Below are 17,386 nucleotides of genomic sequence, written 5' to 3'. Positions count from 1 at the left end.
GGGCGCACATGTTGCATAACTTTATTTATTTCGAATGGTGAAAGAAAAATTCTGCTACGAGAGTGAATATAGCGCCTCCCGATGGTGAATGCGGTTATACTCATGGCAGGTATTATTTGATAGTTTGGTCATTTATTTCACTGATTTGGCAACCGACAAACATCATCAGGGAAACGGTTTGAATTTCCGCTTAGTAAAAAACATTAGTGTTCCATTTGGGACAATACTACATACATATACTACACTGTTGAGTGTGTAAGTGCATAAGTACGTAGTGCATGAGTGCATAGTGTATAGTGTGCCATTTGGGACGCAGCTTATATCTTCTTAATGCAAATTTCTGATAGATTTGGATGGATGGATGGACGGACAGACAGAAAGACAGACGGATAGATAGATAGATAGATAGATAGATAGATAGATAGATAGATAGATAGATAGATAGATAGATAGATAGATAGATAGATAGATAGATAGATAGATAGATAGATGGATGGATGGATGGATGGATGGATGGATGGATGGATGGATGGACAGACAGACGGACGGAAAGATAGATGGGTGGATAGATGGATGGATGGATGGATGGATAGATAGATCAAAGGATGAATGGACGGACGGACAGATAGACAGACGAGCGGAAAGATAGATAGATAGATAGATAGATAGATAGATAGATAGATAGATAGATAGATAGATAGATAGATAGATAGATAGATAGATAGATAGATAGATAGATAGATAGATAGATAGATAGATAGATAGATAGATAGATAGATAGATAGATGCATGGATGGATGGATGGATGGATGGATGGATGGAAAGATAGATGGATAGATATCCTTAAGACTAATATGCTGAGACTAACATCTAAAAAAACATTATTTTGATATCACAGGGACTTTATTGTGAAGTTTAAACCTAGTACTTGATCAGATTGTTCTTTCTCTGCAGGACATCCTGCTGTTCTGTTGGGCGTATGAACAGGAAGAGCGGCCCAGCTTCTCCAAGCTCATGGAACTGCTGGAGAAACTGCCAAAACGCAACCGTCGCCTGTCTCACCCAGTACACTTCTGGAAATCAGCTGAGTATGTGAAATGAGCTAAACTCAAAACCGCCTGTTTATAAAACAAATAAACAAACAAAATAAAAAATCGTGACGTTAAAATGGAGTCAGTCTACACGACTGAGAGAACCTAACAAGAGTGGTGCATGTATTCTGCTGTATTTAGCCATGTTTCCCAAACGCAGTGATCATTTACATATTTTTTTTTTTGGTGTATCATTTGGTTCTGAAAGGCAGATGTTTTCTCTCTTTTGTTTGATTTCTGTTTTTGTTTTCGCTGAATGTTTGATCTGTTTTGCATATATCAACTGCTTGTGATTATTTCTCATTATCTTCAAAGAGTCCACTTTCAGTGAATGTTTTCTTTCTTTGCAATTCTTTGCAACCTCTGCAATGCATTTTATGTTTATTTAAAAAACTGATACTAGTGTTATTCAACTTTTTGTCTGTATTGTTTTTCCTTCTTCTTTTAAAATTCAGTCTTTTGATGAATGTATTTATTTTTTTCTATTTGACAAATGTACCCTTTTGAACTTGTTTTATTTGTTCATTTCATCATTCACGCTGTTTGTGTTTCACGGAACTCCATGTCCTTTGATTTTTACGCGGGACATTCCGAAGCTTTACCGTAACTAGGGAGATGAGTGTTCCGAGAATGCGAGGAACTTCTCTCCCTTCCTTTCGCATTGTAGATAAAGTAGCGCGTGCATTTGTGTCACTCATTTACTTTGCCTATATAGAAAGACGCGTTCGTACAATGGCACCGCAACCGAGCGTGTGTATGTATATTATCGACACTTGAATTGTATCATGCCTAACTGTGACAAAAACAGAATTACCTAAAGGTAAACTGCTATTCCTGAGCCTACAATGAAAGGGATAGATATAACAGACTGTATCTATCACACTTACAAACCTTTTCTTATCAGTGCATACGAATGTTTCAGCATAATTTAAAAGCTTTGCTTTGTTTGTACTAGGCTACACACATGTTATATTGTAGAAAACATCGAGTACCATGAGTAATAGTGCACTTTTCACCATTTGTATATTATTATAAATGACATCTCATTATTATGACTGTTGCATGTTGCAAGTTCTGGAGTGTCCATGTTGTAACACGGATCGGTGTGAAGGTCGGTGTCGCTCGCTAGGTATGGCTTAAACTAAACCGCTATCCCGCTTTCTCCACCATATCAGCGCCATGCACTCTGGGTACAGACAATCTGCTCACTCGTTAAAAAAAAAAGCCATGGTTTTTTGGGTCATAAACAGTGCCAGTGCTCACAAACTTGTTGCTGCTGTTCTTTTTGAAGTCTATTTTAGGATCACAAAAATACAGATGTCGTCGAGTGGGCGTTTATATTTGTACGGTCGACCGTTTTTACACGCATGAGGACGTTTTTAAGGGGATTTCTTCATGCTACGGACCCCGGTTCCATACAGTAGTAGTTTTACAGGCTAAACAACGTGAGAAAGTAATAACAGATGATATTTAAAATCTATATCAGGCCTAGTAAGGCACAATTTTAAACCTATGAAGAAAAGACTGTGCTATAATGTTTATATATATTTTTTTGAAATGGGGCTATGAGGATGTCCGGGACAGTGTTTTTGTCAAATTGCGAGAAGACGGGGTGTTAACAACCATTATTAGCAGCTTCCATATCAAGCCTATTTAACAGGCTGTAGATTTTGCTTAATAATCTGTTGCTGTGATTAATATTACAATCACTGAATCCGACCTCATTATCATTGATTATATTTCTGCCCCATTATGAATGTATGAGTTGTTCTGTGTGTGTGTGTGTGCGCGTGTGTTGTTGTTAACGTTTTTGTTTTCCTACTTTCCATCCATGCATTTACTTGGTGGTCGTTGATTATTTATCAACACTTTTCCATCGCTCTGGTTTGCGTTTCTTTTCTGATATTTTGTGCTCGTCTTTCCTGATTTCTTTGATGGCCTCCATGATTGAGTTTTTGTATTATGTATTTGTTGTAAGTATATATAAAGCTTGTATTTACTGATGCCTTATGGTCCATGGCTTAGCGACTGGTACACATCACAAGCTCTTTCTTTGCACTCATCCTTTATGAAATTATATGAAAATAAAAAGGTGTTGATTTTGGACTTTTGCTTTTTGTTTGTCATTTCCTTTTCCTCCTTGTCATGATTCATGTTTTTTGTTAACAGAAAGTCTGTATTACTTCATGTGAAAGCTTTAGACCTGAAACATTGCATTATACAATATTATTATAAATTATTTAGTAGTTCAAAGAGTAAACGAAGAGTTAAAATGAGAATAGTCTTAACGTTAAGGCCCTGATACACTCATGTATAATATGTAAACATGTGCAGCATGCTTTCCAATCAATAACAACATAAACATATACTAATTAAAAAGGCAGCAGTGAGAAAACAGTAAAGAAAGATCATATGTGGATGTCAAGTCAAACAAAACTCTGTCACATTTATTTATTAGTAGATCACTTTAATGCAAGAAAATAATTAATATAAATTAAAAACATTGTTCACTTTGATTTCTATAGCAGCTCTCTGATGTTAATGGTTTACTCACGGATGTCTGACTTCAACTGACTGAACAGAGGAAAATGAACAAGAGACGGCAGAAGAAGGCGGAGCCTCAGAGCCACACCTACCTATTACATAATCTACACAGACCAATGAGAGTTCAAAGGTTCAATACTCCAAACGCACTTAATTTTGGCCTGATTTTGATGTAACATCAGTTCGTTTTTTTAATTTCACCTGAAGTATATTTGGGGCCTTAAGGTAAATCTCTATTAACAAATAGATTTCACAATAAACATTCACACATTCTTTTGCTTCAGCTGAAAGCTAAGGTGTCAAAGCCAGTGAGACAGTACTCACTGCAGCTCGCAACTTGATGATGTAGTTGACAATGGCCTACACCTCCCCCTAACCTAAACCCAATCATCACAGTAGCATGGGCTTTACCTTAGTGGGCGCTACAAGGTCCACTATGTAGTTGATGATCGCCTACACCTCGCCCTAGCCTAAACCCAATCATCACAGTAGCATGGGCTTTACCTTAGTGGGTGCTACAAGGTCCACTACGTAGTTGACGATCGCCTACACCTCCCCCTACCCTAAACCTAATCAATACAGTAGCATGGGTGTTACCTTAGTGGGCGATACAAGGTCCACTACGTAGTTGACGATTGCCTGCACCTGCTCCTACCATAAACCCAACCGTCACAGTAGCATGGGCGTTACTTAGTGGGTGGTACAAGTTCCACTACGTAGTTGACGATTGCCTACACCTTCCCCTACCCTATAACCAACCTTTACAGTAGCTTGGGTGTTACCTTAGTGGGCGGTACAAGGTCCACTACGTAGTTGACTATCGCCTACACCTCCCCCTACCTTAAACCCAATTATCACAGTAGCATGGGCGCTACTTTACCTTAGTGGGCGGTACAAAGTCCACTACGTAGTTGACGATCGATTACACCTCCCCCTACCATAAACCTAATCAATACAGTAGCATGGGCGTTACCTTAGTGGGTGGTATAAGGTCAACTATGTAGTTGATGATCAACTACACCTCTCCCTACCCTAAACCCATTCAATACAGTAGCTTGGACGTTACCTTAGAGGGCGGTACAAAGTCAACTACGTATTTGAAGATCAACTATACCTACCCTAAACCCAGTCAATACAGTAGCATGGGCGTTACCTTAGTGAGCAGTGCAAGGTCCACTACATAGTTGACAATTGCCTACACCAGCCCCTACCCATAACCCAATCAATACAGTAGCATGGACGTTACCTTTGTGGATGGTACAAGTTCCACTACGTACTTGATGATCTCCTACATCTCCCACTACCCTATACCCAACTGTCACAATAGCTTGGGCGTTACCTTAGTGGGCGTTACAAGGTCCACTACGTTGTTGACGATCGACTATACCTCCCCTACCCTAAACCCAATCAATACAGTAGCCTGGGCGTTACCTTAGTGAGCGGTACAAGGTCCACTACATAGTTGACAATTGCCTACACCTGCCCCTACTGTAAACCCAACCGTCACAGTAGCATGGCCGTTACCTTTGTGGGTGGTACAAGTTCCACTACGTACTTGACGATTGCCTACACATAGCATGGGCGTTATTTTAGTTGGCGGTACAAGGTCCACTATGTAGTTGACGATCGCCTACACCTCTTCCTACCCTAAACACAACCGTCACAGTAGCATGGGCGTTACCTTAGTGGGCGGTACAAGGTCCACTACATAGTTGACAATCGCCTACACCTTCCCTACCCTAAACCCAACCATCACAGTAGCATGTGCGCTGCCTTTGTGGGTGGTACAAGGTCCACTACGTAGTTGATGATCACCTACATCATCAAGCTGAGGGCTGCAGCAAGGACATCTTGAAGCCAGTTCCTGGAGGGGCGCAGCTCTGCATAGTTTAGTTTTAACCCTAATTAAACACACCTGATCAAACTAAATGAGTCCTTCAGGCTTGTTTGAAACCTAAGGTAAGTTTGTTGGAGCAGGGTTGGAACTGTGGCCCTTCAGGAACTAGCTTTGACATCTGTGGGTTAAAGAAACAACTGAGATATACAAAAGTTAAACAGATTAAATAATTTTCACTCATAAATTGCTTTTAATTCCACTGAAGATGACAAAGAAATATTGAGTAACACATTTAAAGTAAAAAAAATTAACAACATATTCAAATAGTTTTTATTTGAAAATATTTAAGTGTATAAGTAGTGTCTCGTTTATAACACTACACTGTAAAAATGGACATGACTTGATTATTACTTGTCTTAAACTTTAGTTGGCATTACTAATGAAAAGTGAGTTAACCTGTTGCCCTGAAATTAATAAGTACATGAACTGTGGATGGACGACACAGTGGCTCAGTGGTCAGCACTGTCATCTCACTGCAAAAAGGTCGCTAGTTTGAGAACGGACTGGGTCAGTTGGCATTTCTGTGTGGAGTTTGCATGTTCTTCCCTTGTTCACGTGAATATTCTCCAGGTACTCTGGTTTCCCCCACAGTCCAAAGGCATGTGCTATATGTGAATAGAATAAACTAAATTAGCCGTAGTGTATGTGTGTGAATGAGTGTGTATGGGCGTTTCCCAGTACTGGGTTGCAGCGGGATGGGCATATGCTCTGTAAAACATGTGCTGTATAAGTTGGCGGTTTATTCTGCTGTGGCGACCCCTGATGAACAAAGGGACTAAGCCGAAGGAGAATGAATAAATGAACTGTGCATAATTATAAAAATGAAGTCAACTTAGTAGATCTAACAGGTTTAATTCCTTTTAAATTGGTCAATTTATTTCTTTTAAAGCAGCAGGTTTACTCCTTTTTAAAGTAAAGTAATTAATGGCTTTCTATCTACAGTGTATATATATATATATATATATATATATATATATATATATATATATATATATATATATATATATATTGTACTGTATTGTCTCTATAAATATATATATACAGTGTCTCTTCCTCCGCTGATGAGTTTAATTAGGTCAAATTATCACTGCTTAAATGGTAAACAACATATATATTGCTCAGAATGGGTTTAAAAAAGTATACTGTATTAAAAGTATAAATTGTTTTTATAATTCAGTGTATATGTATTTTTAAATTAAATTTAAAACAGATTATTTTCCCCAGTGCTGGGTTGCAGCTGGAAGGGCATCCAATATGTTGGCGGTTCATTCCACCGTGGTGACCCCCGATGAATAAAGGGACTAAGCCGAAGGAAAATAAATGAATGAAAACAATATCTAATAGTGATAATAGTGACTAGGAGGGCGAATTCAAGGGTGGGGGGTGATCCACCTAATTAACACATGATCTCTCCTGAAGGAGGTGAAACAAGATGTGTGGGTGGTCTGTTTTTTTTTAATTTTTTTTAATTGGGGATTAAAGGTTTCCTTTCATCTGTTACTTAAGTAATTATATCATTAAAATATTATAGATAGTATAAACATACATTTGACCACCCCTATAATGGTTCGTACCATTGTCAAGGCAAGATTGCGCCTTGTAGTAGAATCTGTGGGAACATTTAATATTAGTCAGCGTGTGAAACCAGCAGAGAGTACCGCGGTAGACACAGTAAGTGTTTAAAAAAAAAACACCTTTCTTGTAAAATAAATGTTTGTGTCTCCCTACAGCCTAAAAGCAAAGTAAAATTAGCCGTATAATTTGTATTTTAATAGGCACTTATTCCCGCACATGGAAGTTAGGTTTGAACAGCATGGTAGCTTCACAAACTAACATTAGCCTACCGAAAAACATTTTGACCCACCCTATAGTCAGTATAATTCAAATATATAAATTAAGTATTTTATTTGAAAGTCTTGGTTTGACTGAAACCTCAGTAGATGAAATGCTGAGAACAAACAGAGCTGAAGCCCTAATCAAGAAGCACCTGTGAGCTCCTCCAATTACAAGCTGATAAACTCAGTTCCTGATCAGAGACAGACGAGTGTTGTGTTTAAGAAAGACCCATGCGCACTGGCATAAAAGACCAAATTGCCTGACCACACAGAATTATTAGCAGGGGATCCTTAATTCAATCAGAAGCACCGAGTCAAAGAAAGAGAGCACATGGAAGGATTGAAGTGGTATGCTCGCTGTAAAAATATCCGTAAATTAACAGTGTTCTTTTGGATTTATGTGGTTTCTTCATTTATTTAAGGCTTTAAATTGCTTATGGGATCTTGAGCTTTCCTTTAACAGCTTTTGATGTTGGAAAGTTTGAAAAGGTGACTTTTATTGACATTTTTTAGTAGTTTGAAGTGATATATTGACTGGGTTGGTGTTGTAAGTTACAAAACATGCTAACGAAACTGCCCGCACTTTTTCTCTTATATGGACTTAATTATTTGTATATTATTTCTTATACAATATATAATACTGTAAAATGTTAATAAAAGTTTTTTTGTTAAACTGTATATTTGAATTTTCAACATCAAAACTCTACAGAACAGATATCAAGGTTCCCTAATTGCAATTCATTACCATAAACATGAATTGCATTTACCATGTTGGTTAAATGCAATTCATTCAACCAATAAACAACTTAAGTGGCCGCTTGGGGCCCCACGAAATCTCAGGGCCCCAAAATAAATAACTAGAAGTGTAAATGATGCTATAAATTATATATAGCATTTTTTCTATCAGGGTTGCATGGTGTCGCAGTGGGTAGCACGTTCGCCTCACAGTGAGAAGGTCGCTGGTTCGAGCCTCGGCTGGATCAGTTGCCGTTTCTGTGTGGAGTTTGCATGTTCTCCACATGTTCGCGTGGGTTTCCTCCGTCCTGGAAGGGCATCCACTGCGTAAAAACAAATGCTTGATAAGTTAGCGGTTCATTCTGCTGTGGCAACCCCAGATTATTAAAGGGAGTAAGCCGAAAAGAAAATAGTTTTCTATCAAATTTTGTGCAGTGAGGGTCTAAATTTTAATTTGAATGTAATTATTACATCTGCGCAAATGTGCCCCCCACCTTCAATCATAGACCAGTTCAGCAGTCAAATCAGTAAAGGTTTAGTTTTAAAAACTAAATAGTTCATTTAATATGTTTAGTTATGAATTCATCTTAAGAAAACAAATAATTTCAAAAGTTTTACATTGTGCTTTACATGTTATTATTATTTTTCATTGAGATTAAATGTAGAAAAGGAGATGAAATGATACAGTAAAAGAAACAAACAGCAAAATAATAATGATAATTAAAAATTAAAGTACAAAAGGTGCATTTTAGAACTTTTGGGCCCCATGGCTGGAATTGCCCCAAATCACTAAATTCACCACTGAATAAATGAACCAATTGTGAATCACGAAATGCATAACCTGCTAAATAATGAATTTATTTATATTGTTATTGGCTCTCTTTTCAGTGTAGATGCATGAGAAATAGTTTTCATATTTGATTTACATTGGTTCCAAAACTAAGTGAGCCGGCTACAAAAGGGGCTTTTTTGGAAAGGTAGGGATAATGTTGTGTTATTTTGAATTGTTACAAGTTGAGTGGAGCATATGTGTGAGCTTGACATAATCACAATTGGCAAAAGATACTTTGACTAACTTTTTTTGATTTATTTTTATTTATTTTTGATAACTTTAACATTTGAACTTTTTGTTTTTTTTAATAAAATATTTATATTTTAATGCTTTTTTGTTTTGATAAAAGGGTGGGAAATAAACAAATTAAGATGTATTTTATAAAGTTATAAACTCATAATTGCAATTGCAAAATGATTGTACTTTTTCTTGGATGTTAGTTTTTATGCCTCAATTGCATTTATACATTCACGAGCTCAGAATATTGGGGGGGGGTTTGCCATTTTATAAAAAGGTAATTCTGTCTCTAATAATTAAGTTATATCTTACATTTGCAAAATATTAACTTTTGAGTTTTTTTATTTTAGGATTTTCCTCTTGCTTTTCTTTCCTTTTTCTTTTCACCATCTAATCACAATTTGGATTTCAAATTACTTGTCACAATTTAGATTTTTAGGCCCAGAATTCAGATTTCATGTCTTGTTAGTTAGCATCTCACAATTTTTTTTTAATTAATTAATTTAAACACAATTGTGGGTTCATATCTCTTAACCGCAAGTCATTTTGCAATTCTGTTTTCATCCGCTAATAATGAGCTTCTCATTTCAATTTTGTCACAAAATAATTCAGTTTAATTGAAATTTCATTTTATCCCCACCACTTAATTTTTTTTCACAATTTTTGGGTTATCTTGCAAGTTTAAATTTACATTGTGTAATTTTATATTTATACATCGGTCACACTTTACAATAAGGTTCATTAATGTTAATTAATGCATTTACTAACATGAACAAACAATGAACAATACATTTACTACAGTATTTGTTCATGTTAGTTAACGTTAGTTAATGAAAATACAGTTGTTTATTGTTAGTTCATGTTAACTCACGGTGCATTAACTAATGTTAACAAGCATGCATGTTAATAATGCAATAGTAAATGTTTAATTATGATTAATAAATGTTGTACAAGTGTTGTTCATGATTAGTTCATGTTAGTAAACGCATTAACTAATGAACCTTATTGTAAAGTGTTACCTATATATCTTATTTTTTATAAGCTCAGAATTTGGCGGGGGTGTTTGCGTCCTATTTTTTCTGCCATATTATAAAGAGGTTATTCTGTCTCTAATAATTAAGTTTATATCTTATGTTTGCAAATTATTAACTTTTGTTCTCTGAATTATGATTTTATTTTGGATTTTCCCCTTGCTACTTTTTTATTTTTATTTTTATTCTTTTCTTTTTACCATGTAATAAAAACCACAATCTGGATTTCAAATTACTCGTCACAATTTAGATTTTTAAGGCCCACAATTCAGATTTTATATCTTGTTAGTTAGCATCTCTCAATTTTTTTAAATTAATTAGTTTAAGCACAATTGTGGGATTATAACTCTTAACTGTAAGCCATTTTGTAATTCTCTTTACGTCCTCTAATTATGAGCTTCTCATTTCAATTTTGTCACAAAATAATTCAGCACAATTATTTTTCTCTTCTCAGATGTTTGTTTCTTAATCGTTAAACAGTTTATAAAAGGTTTAACAGCATACTATTTTAAAATGTATATTTTACATTTAAAAAAATATATAAAAAGTTTTAATTTCTCAGTTTCAATTAACAAACACTAATTTATGAGTTTTAATTGTGCTTTATTAAAATTGTGTATTATTCTTAATTATAGTTTTTTATTTTCTTAACCATGGAATAATGAGGCCAGATGTGACTTTTTTTGTAATTGCAAGTTTTTTTTTTGCAGTTCTGTGAACAAAAGTCTCAATTATATGAACAAAAGGTGCAGCTTTTTATTCATTAGTAGGAAAATGCTTACATAAAATGGAAAATATACTATAATGTTCTGTCTATAGTTGGCGGTGCACAAAAAGCAAAGCGGCTCACTGAGTTTTGTAACAGAGCTTACATTTAAAGGCGTGAAAGAAAATCTAAAAGAAATCATTTTGTGTTTTGTCCAGTGTCTGACGTGTTGAATTTGACCTTCTGTTAAAACGCTTTGAACCTTCCATTGTCTGCTTCCTATTTTTACCTCCATATAATTTCTGTCACCCATAATGAGTCTGTCGTTTTGAATGAACTGAATGCACAAACCAGGCCTGGAGGTAAACCAAATTTCCAAACCTTGTTTCTGCCACACTTAAGTTTAAGTCTGAATTTATGCCCTCTGGTTCAGTTTGAATGCTCAATTCAATCAAACGGGTGTCCAGTCACAGGTACTATATCGATATGTGCCTTTTCTACATGGGAGAACTTTCTGATCAAATTTCATGCTTCAGATGTCGAGTTTAAAAGTGGTATGTGCAGAAGAGCAGAGTTTTTCTTTACCGCGCTGAAGACACCCACACACTTCACTGAGCCTGTGCTGATTAGTCACGAACCCGAGCCAAAAAAACAAGAGAGCTGAGAGAAAAAGAGAAAAGGTTAGATTTAAAGATGAGTGATAAAACAATGCTTATACTGTACTGCAAATCCGGTTGGAGGTTCACTAACATTGACAACGTTAATGCTGACACAGGGTCTTAATGTCTTGTCTTGCTCGTTCTTTTTCAGTATGTAATTTAGGGTTAGAGGCCATAAACGTGCGAACACAAATCCTGTGCGTCGGATCATTGCAACTGCACAATCCACATTAGGCATTGCTGAGGTGAAAAATACCTTTACTGGTTAAACAATATTAGAGCTAATATCTAACAATGCTGTCAAAAGGGATTAGTTGACTTTTTACTTAAAAAAAAAAAGTGAGTAAACCTATTGCTTTTATAGTGATTAGTTGATCTGACTTAAAATAGTTGCAAACCCTTTGCTTATTGGCCTAGACTGGGGTGTCCAAACGTTATCTTATGAAGGGCCAAAAACCAAACTTGATTGAGGCTAGTAGGCTGAAGGTTAATATAGTTCCCATAGGTAATTTCCTAATTTAATAATATTTAAAAATAACTAGAAAACATTTCTTTATATTAATTTATACAATATGTTTTTTATAATAAGAAAAAACAATAATAAACAAAAACAATACAGTAAAAACAATCATTTTATTATAAATAAAAACAATAATAAACAAAAACAATACAGTAAAAACAATCATTTTATTATAAATAAAAACAATAATAAACAAAAACAATACAGTAAAAACAATCATTTTATTATAAATAAAAACAATAATAAACAAAAACAATACAGTAAAAACAATCATTTTATAATAAATAAAAACAATAATAAAGAAAAACAATACAGTAAAAACAATCATTTTATCATAAATAATAAAAAATACAGTAAAAACAATCATTTTATCATAAATAATAAAAAATACAGTAAAAACAATCATTTTATCATAAATAAAAACAATAATAAAGAAAAACAATACAGTAAAAACAATCATTTTATCATAAATAATAAAACAATACAGTAAAAACAATCATTTTATCATAAATAAAAACAATAATAAAGAAAAACAATACAGTAAAAACAATCATTTTATCATAAATAATAAAAAATACAGTAAAAACAATCATTTTATTATGAATAAAAACAATAATAAACAAAAACAATACAGTAAAAACAATCATTTTATCAGAAAAAAATAAATAATAAACAAAAACAATACAGTAAAAACAATCATTTTATCAGAAAAAAACAATACAGTAAAAACAATCATTTTATAATAAATAAAAACAATAATAAACAAAACAATACAGTAAAAACAATCATTTTATAATAAATAAAAACAATAATAAACAAAACAATACAGTAAAAACAATCATTTTATAATAAATAAAAACAATAATAAACAAAACAATACAGTAAAAACAATCATTTTATAATAAATAAAAACAATAATAAACAAAAACAATACAGTAAAAACAATCATTTTATAATAAATAAAAACAATAATAAAGAAAAACAATACAGTAAAAACAATCATTTTATCATAAATAATAAAAAATACAGTAAAAACAATCATTTTATCATAAATAAAAACAATAATAAAGAAAAACAATACAGTAAAAACAATCATTTTATCATAAATAATAAAAAATACAGTAAAAACAATCATTTTATTATGAATAAAAACAATAATAAACAAAAACAATACAGTAAAAACAATCATTTTATCAGAAAAAAATAAATAATAAACAAAAACAATACAGTAAAAACAATCATTTTATCAGAAAAAAACAATACAGTAAAAACAATCATTTTATCAGAAAAAAACAATACAGTAAAAACAATCATTTTATAATAAATAAAAACAATAATAAACAAAACAATACAGTAAAAACAATCATTTTATAATAAATAAAAACAATAATAAACAAAAACAATACAGTAAAAACAATCATTTTATTATAAATAAAAACAATAATAAACAAAAACAATACAGTAAAAACAATCATTTTATCATAAATAATAAAACAATACAGTAAAAACAATCATTTTATCATAAATAAAAACAATAATAAAGAAAAACAATACAGTAAAAACAATCATTTTATCATAAATAATAAAAAATACAGTAAAAACAATCATTTTATTATGAATAAAAACAATAATAAACAAAAACAATACAGTAAAAACAATCATTTTATCAGAAAAAAATAAATAATAAACAAAAACAATACAGTAAAAACAATCATTTTATCAGAAAAAAACAATACAGTAAAAACAATCATTTTATAATAAATAAAAACAATAATAAACAAAACAATACAGTAAAAACAATCATTTTATAATAAATAAAAACAATAATAAACAAAAACAATACAGTAAAAACAATCATTTTATCATAAATAATAAAAAATACAGTAAAAACAATCATTTTATAATAAATAAAAACAATAATAAAGAAAAACAATACAGTAAAAACAATCATTTTATCATAAATAATAAAAAATACAGTAAAAACAATCATTTTATTATGAATAAAAACAATAATAAAGAAAAACAATACAGTAAAAACAATCATTTTATCATAAATAATAAAACAATACAGTAAAAACAATCATTTTATAATAAACAATACAATAATAAACAAAAAACAATACAGTAAATAAAATCTGAAGGTAAATATAGTAACCATGGATACTTTCCTAATATAATAATATTATAAAATAACTAGAAAACATTTCATTATATTAATACAGTATTTTTTTTTTTACATTTTATAATAAAAACATTTCATTTATAACAGTTAAACTAGTTTTTGCCTTGATTTGCTCGCAAATGTCTTCTGCACAGTGCTCTATTTGTCGAATATGTATTTATATTTTTAAAAAATCTGATTCATTTACAACTTTTAAATACAACATTTAATTCTGTTTGCTTTTGTGTAGATCAGCAATAAAACAAACAACCCCCCCCCAAAAAAAGTTTATGTCAGATGGGATGGTGGGCCAAATAAAAGGTTACAATAGGCCAACTTTGGCCCGCGGGCCCTATTTTGGGCATCTCTGGCCTATACAATAGCAAGTTTTTATTTTCCATCAGCCCTAGTAACTATAGAATAGTCAAGTTTTAAATGGGAACGTATGAACAAACTGTCTATACTAGATGTCGAATTGGACATTCTAGGTTGGCTCATTTGTATTTGAGCAATTCCAGCATTATGGATGTGACATTAGCAGTAAAAACTCAAAACATACATTCACATAGAAAGTGTACGTTAACATTGTTTAAACAACTGCTTATGTTTTCCAAAACAACTAACCACAGAGTTACGAGCAGAATAAAATCCATTTAAACATTTTTTATATTTTAAATGAGCAAAATAAACATGTGTAATGGATGTGACTAAAAAAGTCTGCGGGTTTACAGTATGCAACATATTTTGTAGAAATTCTGTGAATTAAACTGCACAATCCAAAAGAAATAATGCTAATCAAAAGGAAAAGAATTAGCTCACTAGAAAACAAAAATGAGTGATTTCATTTTATTTGACATTTTTGTATTTATGAGGAAAAAATGTCATTATGGGTGTGACATTTTTCCGTTATGGATGTGAAATTGCCACTTGTGTGACTTTGGTGAATCAAATATAATAGTTTGAAAACACTGACAGAGACATTTTTGAGTATTTTTAAAGTACTGTAAAACACTTGTGGCACAAAAAGTGTAGAAACTGTTTCTCTATTTTGGTGAAAACTCAATTTTTTTTCATGGCAAGGTTAACATTTGCATGGAATTGCTCATATACGAATACGAATAACGAAGCCTAAATTACCTAAATTACCTAAATGTAATTACTGCCAAGTTGCTTTTACCATGAAACATATTTTGTTGGAATGTGAAAGTTTGAATACCGTTAGACAACACGTTTATTAGGTGAGTACTTTGGACATTTTTTAAAAGGTACCACCAGAAAGAATCTTAAATTAACAAAAACTCAACTGAAAAATCATATTTAACTTGGAAAAAAAAATTGTGAATTTTTTTTTTTTTTTTTTTGTACATGTTTGTCTACGTAACTTTTTATTGTAATTATTATCATGTAATTATTATGTATATCAATTTTGCCATGAAATAGCCATAAATTAATTAATCAGGGATGCTCCGATCGATCAGCAAGAGATCAGTTTCGGCTGATAATCACATTTCATGACTCGATCGGTTCTCGTCAATCTGGCCGATCTCATGAACCGATCGCAAGGGTTTGTTTACGAGTTTACACACAAAGGAAGACAAACATGTGCTCATCAGCAGTGCTACAACACGTGCAGATATAAATGATGCGTCACAGTAGCTAAATAATACAGTCTATTGGTGCGAGTCGTGCGAGTGATGGTCTCTTTGTTGCAAATGCAAGCATTGTATGTCTAGTGTTTTGAGCTGCTGTGACGCGAGTGGAGCGATCGCCGCTATCTAGTGTTCCATCCAACCGCATGGCCTCTCCTAGAAGCTCCGCGATTCTCCCGCATAGAATAAACAAAACCCCCCAGAACTCAGGTGACGAAAGTGAATAAGCAAGGGAACAGATCGCAAAAGGCACAGGAATGTTTTAAGGATTATACTTGTTAGATAAAATGAATGGAGCAGTAAAGAAAATCCCCACTCTCTCATCGAGCTGCTGTAACTATCCGGAGCTGCGATCATAGAGCTGCTATCAAGAGTAAATTAGCAATATATTAATGGCCTTGCAAAAACTGAAGGTTCTGTGTTTTTGATAATATTGCAAGTTCACTAAAACCTGGCTGGAAATATTATCGAAATAAATATTTTTACTTATTTAATACTATATCTTTTTAATATATGCCTAGTTAATGCAATTAACAGTAGTTTATAGGCCTATTTGCTTTTAGTAAAGAAGTAATGTTATAGGTGTGCATTTTGACTTATGGATCAAATAAAGCCTACGCCCTAAACTTTTTCCTTCATTGAGGCATGTTGAATTCTTCTTCTATCCTTTGCAGTGTTTCTAAATCGCACTGTTAGTCATTTCCTACAATTTTTTTATAACATGTTTTATTATTTCCTGTAAACCTGCATCTGACGGTTACAAATCTACACTAAATGGTTATGAGATGTGTTGATGGGATTTTATGCAACATCCTTTATTCTCTTTGGTAGGGAGAGATCTCCACTTAAGTATCATACTTAGAGAAAAAATGTGCTTTAGGCATTATAAAGCTTGAGCAGCAGAATCGTTACTCCATATCGGCCGATCACCATGCAAGGAATCGGTACTTGGTACAGGTATTGACTGCAAAAATCTTGATCGAAGCATCCCTAAAATTGATTAATTATTTAAATAGGACTAGACACTCTGACTAGACAAGGTGTTATGCAAGTTTTAAAAAAGGGAGGAGCTTATACACTTTAAATTACATCACATAAACAGGACTGGTGTCCTTCAATGAACTTCAGGGAAATTTTTAATGTTTGTTTTTAAATGTTTAACCCATAAAAAGCCAAGGAAACATACTGGTTTAACTTTTTGTTTTGCTCTTCATAGGATGTGACAGTGATGGGTTCCTGTTCTGCAGAAGGCCTTTCTCTCATTATATCATCTGGACTGCATTCCTACATCCAGTCAAAAGCTGGAAAGAGTTCTTACCTCATCAGTCATGTGACGTCCTGCCGCTGATTCCTGTGGCGCTTGTGATGGATGGACTTAGTTTAGTAAACTGAGGCCTGGATTCACTGGTCTATGCAGAGTTAGATTTTGCTTTAGGCTTCAGAAAGAGGTTTCTCCATATCATGCATGCCATCCATCAACCATCCTTGC

At 33.0% G+C, this 17,386-nt stretch overlaps 1 protein-coding gene across 3 annotated transcripts in view; it reads left to right on the top strand.

Moving 5' to 3' along the window:
* The window catches only part of ksr2 (kinase suppressor of ras 2), a 248,940-nt gene extending 245,759 nt beyond the window's left edge, over positions 1 to 3,181 (top strand). For all 3 annotated transcript variants that reach the window (XM_056457390.1, XM_056457388.1, XM_056457387.1), the window contains exon 21: positions 955 to 3,181. In XM_056457390.1, the coding sequence (XP_056313365.1) occupies positions 955 to 1,101 (147 nt within the window). In that variant the 3' untranslated portion in view covers positions 1,102 to 3,181. The remainder of the gene's footprint in view (positions 1 to 954) is intronic.
* The last annotated feature ends 14,205 nt before the right edge of the window (positions 3,182 to 17,386 follow it).

Source organism: Danio aesculapii, chromosome 5, assembly GCF_903798145.1.
Source record: "Danio aesculapii chromosome 5, fDanAes4.1, whole genome shotgun sequence".
Lineage (NCBI taxonomy): Eukaryota > Metazoa > Chordata > Actinopteri > Cypriniformes > Danionidae > Danio > Danio aesculapii.
Note: the sequence above shows the minus strand (reverse complement) of the source record. Positions and strands in the feature narration are given on the sequence as shown.